This window comes from Hemitrygon akajei, chromosome 12, assembly GCF_048418815.1.
Source record: "Hemitrygon akajei chromosome 12, sHemAka1.3, whole genome shotgun sequence".
Classification (NCBI taxonomy): domain Eukaryota; kingdom Metazoa; phylum Chordata; class Chondrichthyes; order Myliobatiformes; family Dasyatidae; genus Hemitrygon; species Hemitrygon akajei.
Genome location: NC_133135.1, coordinates 107,464,863 through 107,478,332, shown reverse-complemented (window position 1 = coordinate 107,478,332; position 13,470 = coordinate 107,464,863). Strand labels below are relative to the sequence as shown.

Below are 13,470 nucleotides of genomic sequence, written 5' to 3'. Positions count from 1 at the left end.
ATTACACTGGACAACAAAGATTTTGTTTCCTGAATACTTTTGGGAGCATCTTATTGATTTTGGGCTATTGATCATGAAAATCACCATGAAATTTCCCTATCCCATGCACCATTTAAAAAAAAATGCCTACTTTGTTATTTCAATTCATAAATCAAGTCAGAATAGTTGATGCTAGGACCAAGTAAGGCATTTTGTTGGTCCACAGATCAAACACGCCATCAACGACAGGCAATTCGAAGAACTTCTAGAGGGACCAGAGAAAATCGCAAGGAAGGTATTCAAGGACGTTGAATATTTTCTTGGCAACTACAGAGCACCAAACTATATTCGGCTGGTTAATGACATGCTTCAAGCGTACAAAACTATAAAGTGCAACATATCACTGAAGATTCATTTTCTGCATTCCTATTTGGACTTCTTACCAGCAAACTTTAGCGCTGTCAGTGAAGAGCACGGTGAAAGGTTTCACCGGGACATTGCGGTCATGGAGAAACGGTATCGGGGCAACTGGAATCCATCAATGCTGGCTGATTATTGTTGGACACTTAAGTGAGAAGCCTCAGACACAGAGTACAAATGAAAGTCATCAACAAAATATTTTTAGCTCAGTTGAACTATTGCAAAGCATTAGCACCATTATGCAATTAAACACATCTAATAGAAGTTAAGTTTCTTGTTTCTCCAAATTCCTATGTGATACAAATAGTCTGAAAGTATATTTTCATTCAGCTTCAAGTTGGTCAATCATAAACAACAAAAATATCTGAGGAAGCAACGCTTTCAGAAAAATGTGTTCAATGTTACTGTATTTATAGCTCCAGTGGAGACCTAGGGGAAAAGAATCATTTATCTCAGGGGTTCCCAACCTGGGGTCCACAGACCCCTCATTTAATGGCATAAGAAAGGTTCAGAACCACTGATTTAACTTAATATTTGGAGTATCACTATAACGTAGTGTAAAGCTATTACAACAGCAACGATCTAAGATAGTTGTTCAATTCCTGCCACTGTTGACAGAGATAACTGATACAGAGGGCATGTATTGATGGTGAGAGTGGGTAGTTTTAAAGGGGATGTGGGGGGTAAGTTTTGTTTTTACTCTGAGAGTGGTGGATGCCTGGAATACACTACCTGGTGTGGCAGTAGAGGCAAATACATTAGAGACTTTTAAGAGACGTTTCGATCGGCACATTAATATGAGGAAGATGGAAGGATATGGATATTGTGTAGGTAGGAAATTTTTAAACTTACTTTTTACCTGGCTCAGCACAATATTGTGGGTCAGAGAGTCTGTTCTGTGCTGTACTGTTCTATGTATTCCATGTGCCCGTGTGGGCTTCTTCCTGATGCTCCAGTTTCCTCCCACATTCCGAAGGTGTATGGTAGGGTTGGCAAGTTGGCACCAGAAGCATCGGCTGCCCCAGCACAAACCTTGCCCATCTGACACAAACGACCCATTTCAACAGTTCCATTTAATATCAGATCAGACCATATTGTATGCACCCTGCAACTCTTACTCTTCACAGACGTCCACAAATGAGGAAGAAAAACCCTGAGAATTAATGACAGGTAACGTCGGAAGTCCACAGTCCCCCTCTCCCTCCCACAAACAGCAGCAAAGGCATCAACCCACCCCCACACTAGACATGCAATAGCAAAGCCCCAGAGACCTTGAACTGGGTCCATAACCCAGCACTTCTCTCTTATATACTGTATATTGTTCCCGCCACAAACGAGAGCGGGAGACCGGCAGCTCGCCGTTTCGGTGTCCCCCGACGCGAGGACCGGCAGGCTCGAGTGCAGGGGCCTTCCGATAGCAGCAGTCCCGATGTTTCCGTCTTCCGCGACGCTTCGGTCGGTGGCATCAGCGGGGAACCGGGTCGTCCACAGGGCCCCACCCCGAAGGCACACCTGCAGATATCGAAACACCCCAGGCCGCACGTTTTGATGTAGATGTGATGAACATTGAAACGAATCTACTGCTCTAATGAATAACAACACCTGAAAAGTTTCACTACAGAGAGTTGTATATTTTTCTGGGCGCGGGGAGTGGTGAGTCCGGTGTTAATTTACAAACACTGAACACAGACAGACTGGAGGGGAAGATAATGCGAGAAATGGAGTAACTATTATCACTATTGGAAGGTACTTACTGCCCCGATACCCGGCTGGCGTTTAGGGGAGCAATGAAGGTTCCTCCTGTCTGTTCATACCGTCACACTCAGATGTAGAAGGATTTTTCCCATTGCTGTTTCCGTAACAATTTTTTGACCAGTCAGGGTTGTTGGCCCAGAGCTGAATCCCCCGAACCTGGAAGACAGCTGACCACTCTTTTACCCTTTGACCTGTTTGGCTGGGTGACCCTACTCCAGCCAGCATAGCTCTCCGGGTCATTGAGGCACACAAGCCTCCAAACCCTAAGACAAGCTTGCGGACCCTCTGTTTATTGAGATACAGCGCGGAATAGGTTCTTCCTGCCCTTGGGTGCCCAGCGACCCACCGATTTAATCCTGGCCTAATCACGGGACAATTTACAATGACCATTTAACCTGCCAACCGGTACGCCTTCGTACAGCGGGACGGAACCAACGCGCTCTCGGGAGGAAACGTTCGAATAGCGGCAGGAATTGGATCGGTGTCGCCTGTAAACTGTAAAGCGTTGTGCTGAACACTACGCTACTGTGCCGAAACCGACCGTCCTTTTGGAGAATTATTGGAATATATTGACTTTTTAAAACAATTTCTGTTGTAACTTTTTTTTCAAAAAATGGGTGCGCCGTTGTAAAAGAAATAATAACATGAGCAGAAACTGGGAGCAACTGGATATTTTTCCTTAAAGGGGTAACACAGGGGCGATGGGCCGACTGACCAGCATTCTCCGATCTAAAATTTTGGCCAGGAATGTTCGCTCGTTCTGGTTTGGGACGAGGTTGCCCCACCCGCTCCATGACGTTGGACCTCCGGGGCTGGATTCGCTCACTTCCCTCTTCCTGTATAGAGAAGGCAGCGGTGTTATATACACCATGTACCCGGTGCCCTGGAGCGGTGGCGATCGGAGACCGGGCTTCTACGACAACAGCTCGGTGCTGCTGAGGAATGCAAACTGCCAGCACAACCCCGCGGCCCCTAAACTTCCCCAGCCTCGTCCCGGAGCCGGGCTCTTCGAGGACCCGCACTTCCCCGCCGACAACTCGTCCCTGCACGGCCCGGGACGAACTTCTCGCTTCAACGTCGCTGTGTCAAGCTGGAAGCGACCTCAGGTAAAGACTGGGACAGGCTGGGGGGCTTGTCCATGGGGGATATCGTCGGGGGCCATAATTTTAATGTGATTGGAGGGAAGTATGGGGGAGATCTCAGAGATAAGATTTTTTTTTACACAGGGAGGGTGGGTGCTTTGAACGCACTGTACAGATAAATGAATGCTAACATTGCATTTGCCTTCCTCACCATCAGTTCAACCTCCAAGTTAACCTTCAGGGAATCCTGCACAAGGACTTCCAAGTCCCTTTGCTCCTCAGATTTTGAATTTTCTGGCAATTTAGAAACTAGTCTGTGCTTTGGTTCCGTTTACCAAAGTGTATGGCCATATATTTCCCAACACTGTTACCCACCTGCCACTTCGCTAAAGCCTCCCCGCTTCGTCAACACTACCTGCCCCTCCACCTATCTTCATATCATCTGAAAACTTGGCCATAAATCTATCAATTCCATCATTGAAATGATTGACATTTAACGTAAAAAGCAGTCCTAACCCCGGTGGAACACCACTAGTCACTAGCACCAATCAGAGAAGGCTTCCTTTATTCCCACTCTTTGACCCCTGAAAACAGCTACTGGCCTATCCATGCTAGAATCTTCCTTGTGATGCCCTGGGCGCTTAGCTCATTCAGCAGCCTCGTGTGGCACCTTGTCAAAGGCCTTCTGAAAGTCCAAGTACACAACATCAACTAATTCTCCTTTGTCTATCCTGCTTGTTATTTTCTTAAAGAATTCCAACAGATTTGTCAGGCAAGATTTTCCCTTAAGGAAGGCATGCTGACTTTGGCTATTTTATCAAGTGCCTCCAAATATCCTGAGACCTCATCCTTCACAATGGACTCCAACATCTTCCCAACCACTGTTATCAGCTCTATCAATTCCTTTCTTCTGCCTCTTGTTGGTATTCTTTGAGGAGATTGCAAGTAGAATAGATAAAGGGTATGCAGTGAATGTTATATTTGCAGGATTTGCAGAAGGCTTTTGACAAGGTGGCTGCTTACCAAGTTAAGAGCCCATGGTGTTACAAGAAGGTCACTGGCATGGTTAGAGCATTGGTTGATTCATGGAGGCAGTAAGTGGGGATAAAGGGATTCTTTTCTGGTTGGCTACCAGTGACTAGTGGTGTTCTGCAGTGAAACATAGAAACAGAAAACTTACAGCATAATAAAGGCCCTTCAGCCCACAATGCTGTGCCGAACATGTACTTACTTAGAAATTACCTAGGGTTACCCACAGCCCTCTATTTTTCTAAGCTCCATGTACCTATCCAGGAGTCACTTAAAAGACCCTATCGTATCCGCCTCCACCACCTTCACCGGCAGCCCATTCCACACACTCACCACTCTCTGCGTAAAAAAAAACTTACCTCTGATATCTCCTCTGCACCTGCTTCCAAGAACCTTAAAACTATACCCTCTCGTGCTAGCCATTTCAGCACTGGGAAAAAGCCTCTGACTATCCACACAATCAGTGCCTCTCATCATCTTGTATACCTCTGTCAGCTCACCTCTCATCCTCCGCCACTCCAAGGAGAAAAGGCCGAGTTCACTCAATCTATTCTCATAAGGTATGCTCCCCAATCCAGGCAACATCCTTGTAAATCTCCTCTGCACCCTTTCTATAGTTTCCACATCCTTCCTGTAGTGAAGCAACCAGAACTGAGCATAGTGCTCCAAGTGGGGTCTGACCAGGGTCCTATACAGCTGTACCTCTTGGCTCTTAAACTCAATCCCACGGTCGATGAAGGTCAATGCATTGTATGCCTACTTAACCAGAGATTTAACCAGTGCAGCAGCTTTGAGTGTCTTATGGACTCAGACACCAAGAACCCGCTGATCCTCCACACTGCCAAGAGTCTTACCATTAATGCTATATTCTACCATCATATTTGACCTACCAAAATGAACCACCTCACACTTATCTGGGTTGAACTCCATCTGCCACTTCTCAGCCCAGTTTTGCATCCTATCGATGTCCCGCTGTAACCTCTGACAGCCCTCCACACTATCCACAACACCCCCAACCTTTGCGTCATCAGCAAATTTACTAACCCATCCCTCCACTTCCTCATCCAGGTCATTTATAAAAATCATAAAGAGAAGGGGTCCTAGAATGGATCCCTGAGGCACTCCACTGGTCACCAACCTCCATGCAGAATATGACCCGTCTACAACCACTTTTTGCCTTCTGTGAGCAAGCCAGTTCTGGATCCACAAAGCAATGTCCCCTTGGATCCCATGCCTCTTTACTTTCTCAATAAGCCTTGCATGGGGTACCTTACCAAATGCCTTGCTAAAATCCATTTACACTACATCTACTGCTCTACCATCATCAACGTATTTAGTCACATCCTCAAAAAATTCAATCAGGCTTGTAAGGCCTGCCTTTGACAAAGCCATGCTGACTATTCCTAATCATATTATGCCTCTCCAAATGTTCATAAATTCTGCCTCTCAGGATCCTTCAATCAACTTACCAACCACTGAAGTAAGATGCACTTGTCTATAAATTCCTGGGCTATCTCTACTCCTGTTCTTGAATAAGGGAACAACATCTGCAACCCTCCAATCCTCCGGAACCTCTCCTGTCCCCATTGATGATGCAAAGATCATTGCCAGAGGCTCAGCAATCTCCTCCCTCACCTCCCACAGTAGCCTGGGGTACATCTTGTCAGTTCCTGGTGACTTATCCTATTTGATGCTTTCCAAAAGTTCCAGCACATCTTCTTTCTTAATATCTGTATGCTCAAGCTTTTCAATCCACTGTACGTCATCCCTACAATCGCCAATATCATTTTCCGTAGTGAATACTGAAGCAAAGTACTCATTAAGTACCTCTGCTGTCTTCTCTGGTTTCTACATACTTTTCCACTGTCACACTTGATTAGTCCTATTCTCTCACATCTTATCCTCTTGTTCTTCACATACTTGTAGGATGCCTTTGAGTTTTCCTTAACCCTGCTCGCCAAGGCCTTCTAATGGCTCCTTCTGACTCTCGTAATTTCATTGTTAAGCTCCTTTCGTAAGCTTCTCTTCTTGACTAGATTTTCAATGGCCTTTATATACCATGATCCTGTACCCTACTATCCTTTCCCTGTCTCATTGGAACATACCTATGCAGAATGCCAGGCAAATATCCCCTGAACATTCGTCACATAATCTGCCGTACAATTCCCTGAGAACATCTGTCTGAATTTATGCTTCCAAGTTCCTGCTGATAGCTTCATATTTCCCCTTACTCCAATTAAACGCTTTCCTAACTTGTCTGTTCCTATCTCTCTCCAACGCTAAGGTAAAGGAGATAGAATTGTGATCACTATCTCCAAAATGCTCTCCCACTGAGAGACCTGACACCTGACCAGGTTCATTTCCCAATACCAGTTCAATTACAGCCTCTTCTCTTGCAGGCTTATCTACAAGCGATATCATATCAGGAATCTTCCTGAACACACTTAACATACTCTACCCCACCTAGACCCCTTGCTGTAGGGAGATGCAAATCAATATTTGGAAAATTAAACTCTCCCACCACGATAACCCTGTTATTACACCTTGCCAGAATCTGTCTCCCTATCTGCTCCTCAATGTCCCTGTTATTATTGGGTGATCTGTTAAAAAACACCCAGTAGAATTATTGACCCCTTCCTGTTTCTAACTTCCACCCACAGAGACTCAGTAGACAATTCCTCCATGACTTCCTCGTTTTCTGTAGCTGTGACACTATCTCTGATCAGCAGGGCCATGCCCCCACCTCGGTGTTTGGTCGGTGTTGGGACCGTTTCTTTTTATGCCCTATGTCAATGATTCAGATGATGGAACAGATGGCTTTGTTGCCAGGTTTGCAGATGATATGAAAATTGGTGTTGAGAAAACAGGAAAGCTGCAGAAGGACTTGGACAGGAGAATGGGCAAGAAAGTGGCAAATGAAATACAATGTGGGAAAATGCATGGTCATGCACTTTAGTAGTAGAAATAAACATGCAGACGGTTTTCTAAATGGGGAGAAAATCCAAAAATCCGAGATGCGAAGGGACTTGGGAGTTCTTGAGCAGAACATCCTAAAGATTAACTTACAGGTTGAGTCAGCGGTGAGGAAGGCAAATGCGAGGTTAGCATTCATTTCAAGAGGTCTAGGATACAAGAGCAAAGATGTGATGCTGAGGCTTTATAAGCCGCACCTTGAGTATTGTGAACAGTTTTGGGTCCCTTATCTAAGAAAAGATGTGCTGGCATTGGAGAGGGTCCAGAGGAGGTTCACAAGGATGATTCCGGGAATAAAAAGGCTATCATATGAGGAATGTTTGATGGCTCTGGCCTGTACTTGCTGAAGTTTAGAAGGCTGAGGGAGATCTCATTGAAACCTTTCAAATGTTGAAAGGCTTATACAGAGTAGATGTGGAAAGGATGTTTCCCATGGTGGGGGAGTCTAGGACAAGAGGGCGCAGACTCAGGATAGAGAGGCATCCACTTAAAACAGGGATGCAGAGAAATTTCTTTAGCAAGAGGGTGGTGAATTTGTGGAATTTGTTACCACGGGTAGCTTTGGAGGCCAGGTTTGGGTGTATTTAAGGCAGAGGTTGATGGGTTCTTGATGGCCACGGCGTGAAAGGCCAGAAGGTCAAAGGGAGAAGGTTGGGGAGAGGGGCTGAGGAGGGGTAAAAAGGATCAGCCATGATTGAATGGCAGAGCAGTCTCGATGGGCCAAATGGCCTAATTATGCTCCTATGTCTTATAGTCTCCAGAATAGCCTTTTTGCTAGTGGGCTCAACCACAAGCTGCTCTAAAAAGTCATCTAGTAGGCATTCTACAAATTCTCTCTCTTGGGATCCAGCACCAACATGACTTTCCCAAACTACCTGCATATTGAAATCCACCATGACTATTGCCCTTTTGACATGTGTTTGTAGTTTGTAGCCCACATCCTGGCTACTGTTCAGAGGCCTGGATATAACTCCCAACATGGTCCTTTTTACCCTTGCAGTTTCTTAAATCTATTCACAAGGATTCTACATCTCCTGATCCCATGTCACCTCTTTCTAAGGATTTGGTTTCATTTTTTACCAGCAGAGCCATCCAACCCCTCTGCCTACCTGCCTGGCAATAATACAATCTGTATCCTTGGATGTTAAACTCCCAACTTCTTTCAGCCACAATTCAGAGATACCCATAACATCATACGTGACAGCTTTTGACTGTGCCACAAGATCATCTACCTTATTCTGTATACTGTGTGTATTCGGATATAACGCCCTCAATCCTGTATTTGTCACCCTTTTTGATTTTGTCTTCGTGTTGCACTTACACATTATCCCACTGACTGCAATTTTGCCCCATCATCTGCCTTGTCCTTCCTCTCAGTCTCACTACTCACTGCAACTAGTCGTATGCCAACTGCCCCATCCTCAACCCTATCTCTCAGGTTCCCAGCCCCCCTGCCAATTTAGATTAAACCCTTCCCAACAGCTCCAGCAAACCTGCCCACAAGGACATTGGCCCCCTCTCGCTTTCAATTGTAACCCTTCCCTTCCTAGAAGAGATCCCAATGATCTGGAAGTCTGAACCCCTGCCCCTTGAGCCAGTTCCTCAGCTATGCATTCACCTGCCAAATTATCCCATCCCTGCCCTCACTGGTTCCAGGTGCCAGGGTTTCCTCCCACAGTCCAAAGACGTGCTGCTTAGATGATTCATTGGTCATTGTACATTGTCCTGTGATGTCATCATCACCATCTTGGGCCTTGTCGTAAGATATGAGCGATCATGACCATGATTGTTCTTGGCAAAATTTGTCTGCAGGAGTGGTTTGCCATTGCCTTCTTCTGGGCAGTGTCTTTACAAGACGGGTGACCCCCAGCCATCATCACTACTCTTCAGAGATTGTCTGCCTGGTGTCAGTGGTCACATAACCAGGACTTGTGATCTGCACCGGCTGCTCATACAACCACCTGCTCCCATGGCTTCACGTGACCCTGATCCGGGTGGGGTTGTCGCCAAGGGTGACCTGCAGGCTAGTGGAGGGAAGGAACTCTTCACATCTCCTTTGGTACAGACGTTTGGACCTTAGCTCCAGAGGAACGCTGTTTTGTTCGGCTGCATTCATGTATGGTCAAACGGTAATTAAACTTGAGCTTGATTTAATTTGACTTAATTCCACCCCGCCACCCAGCCTATGATTAGGCTAGGATTAAATAGGTGGGTTGCTGGGCTACGCTGCTCATTGGGCCGGAAGGGCCTATTACACACTGTATTTCTAAATAAAATTTAAAAATAAATAAGCAAGAGCAATTAGGGCAATAAGAGGCAGATTGTGCAAAGACTCACACATGCACTGGCCGATTGTGCAAAGACCACACATTTCCTTTTCAATAAGGGAAGGAAGGATTCTGATTGGATTAATGGGTATGGGTTATACAAAGAGGTTGGACGAATTGGAATGTTTTCCCTGAAGCATTTGGGACTGAGGAGAGATCAGATAGGCTTATAAGGTTATGTAAGGCAGAGATAGGATAGATTGAGTCTCATTCCTGTGGTGGAAATGCCAAATGCCAGAGGGCAGAGGTTGAAGGTGAAAGTTCTTGCACAGAGTTGTGGTGGGAGCAGGTATGGTAATGGGGTTTGAGGCATTTAGACAGCCATGTGAACATGGAAGGGGATACAGTACAGTGCAGAAGTCTATGGCACATATACTATATATAGCTAGGGTGCCTAAGAGATTTGCACAATATTGTAGCAATTTTACGTTTTACACTATACAGCTGCCACAAAAAAAAAACAAATTTCATGACGTGAGTGATGATAAACGTGATTCTGAAATGGGTCTGTATTGTGAATTGAGAGTCGGAAGGGGTCAGGGAGAGGGGAATCATGGTTAGGAAAAGGGGAAGGGAGAGGGGAGGGAGTGGGAAGCACCAGAGAGGCATTCCGTACTGATCAATAAACCTTGTGTTTGGAATTAAATGACCTTGCCTGGTATCTCAGGGCTGGGTATCTCTACAGATTTACAAACTCACTCTCTGCTCCACATTGGCAAATGCCGTACTGTGCAAAAGTCTCAGGCACCCTAGCTGTAATATATATGCCTAAGACTTTTGCACAGTACTGTATATGTCACCTTATACTACACTGAGATTCATTTTCTTGCAGGCATTCACAGTAGCACAAAGGAATACAATAAAATCAGTGAAAATTACAAATGAAGACGGACAATGTGCAGAAGGGACAATCTGTGCAAATACAAAAATAAATAATATTAATAAATAAATCATGAGAAAATGAGTTGTAAGTTCCTTGAAAGTGAATCCACTAGCACAGTTGTCAAATGTCTCAACATTTTATAGTTTCACAATGCACCTATCTTCCTGCCCACAGGAAATTTGTGCCAGTCCTCAGTTTGTTGTCGATGGGACCACCAGAGCCGACATCTGCCAGGGAGCCTTGGGTGAGAACCGCTGATGTGGGGTAATGTTAACATTAGAAATATTTCCTTGTGAGAGTATGCACAGAGTTTGGAAATAAACATCCAGGAAAATTATTCAAAGATTGCACCAAATAGCAAATAAAGATTTTGAGGTGAGTCACTGAAATGGAAGGTGAATTTGACTCTGAGCTTAAGCTCATAAAACATAGCAGCAGAATTGGGCCATTTGGCCGATCTAGTCTGCTCCATCGTTCCATCATGGCTGATTTATTATCCCGCTCAATCCCATTTTCCTGCCTTCTCCCTGTAACCTTTGACACCCTGACTAATCAGGGACCTAACAACCTCCACTTTAAATATATCCAGTGGTTTAGCCTCCATAGCCATTTGTGGCAATTAATTCAACAGATTCAATACCCTCTGGCTAAAGAAATTCCTCCTCATCTCCATTCTAAATGGACAGCCTTCTATTTTGAGGCCATGCCCTCTGGTCCTAGACTCTCCCTCCAAAAGAATCACCCTCTTCACGTCCACTTTATCTAGGCCTTTCAATATCGATAGCTTTCAATGAGAACTCCCCTCATTCTTCTAAATTCCACTGAGTAAAGGCTCAGACCCATCAAACGCTCCTCATATGACAAGCCTTTCCTTCCCAGAATCATTTTCGTGAACCTCCTCTGAATCCTCTCCAATGTCAGTGCATCATTTCTTAAATACGGAGCCCAAAACTACTCGTGATCCTCCAAGCAAGGCCTCACCACTGCCTTACAAAGCCTCAGTATTGCGTCCTTGCTTTTGTATGAAAGGAATGCTAACATTCCTCATCAGCGCTTACCCTCTGCTTCCCGACTCTCAACCGGCCTTGAATACTGTGAAAGGCAGGTAATTCATTGCTACAGGTGGCAGTGGAGGCCAACTCATTGAGTATATTTGGAGCAGAGAGGGAGAGTACAGGCTAGATCGAAGCTACGGGTTCTAGGCCCCAGAGCATATCAGAGCAACTGTTAGGTCAATGATTTAGATTCCGGGACAGATTGAAAAGGTCAGGGCCCGAGGTGAGGGTTGGGCTGATTCAGCTCGCTGCTCTGTAACGTTTACCCAGCTCTGCACTGAACTATGGGTTCCTGGACGGACTTCCTTGTGGTCTTCAGTTCAGAACACTATTTGCTTGCGTTTAGAGTTTGCACAATTTGTTTCATTTCTGTCCGCACATTGGGTGTTTGTTGTTTTTTTTTTTTTAAATGGCTTCTTTTGGGTTTCTTTATTTTGTGGCTGCCTGTCAGGAGATGAAGCTCAAGGTTGTATAATGGTTGATGACAAATGTACTTTGAGGCTGATAGGTACTTAAATACCTAAAATTTACAGGGAGAAGGCAGGAGAATGCGTTTGTGAGGGGAAATAGATCAGTCATGATGGAATGGCAGAGAGCAAACTCGATGGACCACATGGCCTAACTCTGCTCCTACAGTCTTTTGGAGTAGTTATTCATGTGGAACTTTATCAAAAGTTTTTCTAAAATCTATGCGGACTAATTGGACATTAACCCTCTAAATTCTGTGGAATGTACCACTGAGAGCAAATACAGTTTATTGGCCCTGACAGGCACCCAAACAGGTGCCTTGATATGGGGAAAAAAACTGAAGCTGTTGGAAATCTGAGTTAAAAATAGACTCATCATATTAAAGACTAGCTTCATTCAGAATGCACAGTGAAATGCGTCGTTTGCAACTGACCAAATCTGCGAGGATTGTGCGGGGCAGCCCGCAAGTGCTGCCGTGCTTCTGGCGCCAATACAGAATGCCCCCGACTTGCCGATCGTAAGCAACACGCACAGATCACTGGAGGAACACTTTAAATCTGATTCCCATTCCCATTCTGACATTTCAATCCACGGCCACCTCTTGTGCCAAGATGAGGCCACCCTCAGGGTATATCCTGAGGGAATATCGATTTCTCCTTCTGGTGAACCAATTCCTCCCTCTCACTCCCCCCCCCCCCCCCACCTCTGCTTTCCCCACTTTGACCTCTCACTTCTTCTCATCTGCCTATTACTTCCCCCTGGGTCCCCTTCTCCTTCCCATTCTCCTCTCCTATCCTTTTCCAGCCCTTGACCTTTCCCACTCACCTGGCTTCACCTATCAGCTCCTTCCCTTCTCCCCACCTTTTTATTCTGACAACTTCTCCTGTCCTTCTCAGTCCTGAAGAGGGTCTCAGCTCGCAAAGTGGACTATTTATTCTTTTCCACACATGGTGCCTGGCTTGCTGAGCTCCTCCAGCATTTTGTGTGTTTTGCTCTGGATTTCCAGCATCTGCTGACTTTCTCATGTTTGTTACTAACTGTAACCCAGGAGAAGCACACTTGGTCACGGTGAGAATGTACAATCTCCTTACAGGCAGCGGTGGAAATCCAGCTCCGACCAAATGATGGGGCGCTGTTCAGCAATGTGCTGATCGCAACGCTACCTTGCCACCCCAGACAGCGTTTGGTGAAAGGAAGCCATATTTTCTGATGAAGGAACTTTGATTTGAAATAACCCTTCTGCCACAGATACTGCTTGACATGCTGAGTGTTTCAAAGATTCAAATTACATTTATTATCAAAGAAGCACACAACGTCCAGCCAAGCTGGTCACTCTACCCTACATCAAGAACATAACAGAAATGACCAACAGATTTCTACAGCCATTTGCCATCACAGAAGCACACAAACCTACAGCCACACTACACCAATATCTATCAAGGATAAAAGACCCCCTACTTACAATGCACAGAACGAACACCATATACAAAATTCCATGT

General features: G+C 45.3%; 1 protein-coding gene across 3 annotated transcripts in view; it reads left to right on the top strand.

Annotated features, from left to right (window-relative positions):
• Nucleotides 1–3,001: 3,001 nt before the first annotated feature.
• LOC140737350 (calpain-9-like) overlaps nucleotides 3,002–13,470 on the top strand; it is a 90,947-nt gene continuing 80,478 nt past the window's right edge. For 2 of the 3 annotated variants that reach the window (XR_012101114.1, XM_073063798.1), the window contains exons 1-2: nucleotides 3,002–3,260; nucleotides 10,623–10,692. Coding sequence is in view for 1 of the 3 variants with exons in the window: in XM_073063798.1 (XP_072919899.1) it covers nucleotides 3,024–3,260; nucleotides 10,623–10,692 (307 nt within the window). In the remaining 2 variants the exon portion in view is untranslated. Of the gene's footprint in view, nucleotides 3,261–10,622; nucleotides 10,713–13,470 lie in introns of those variants that run through there. The other variant, XR_012101115.1, reaches the window with a different exon arrangement.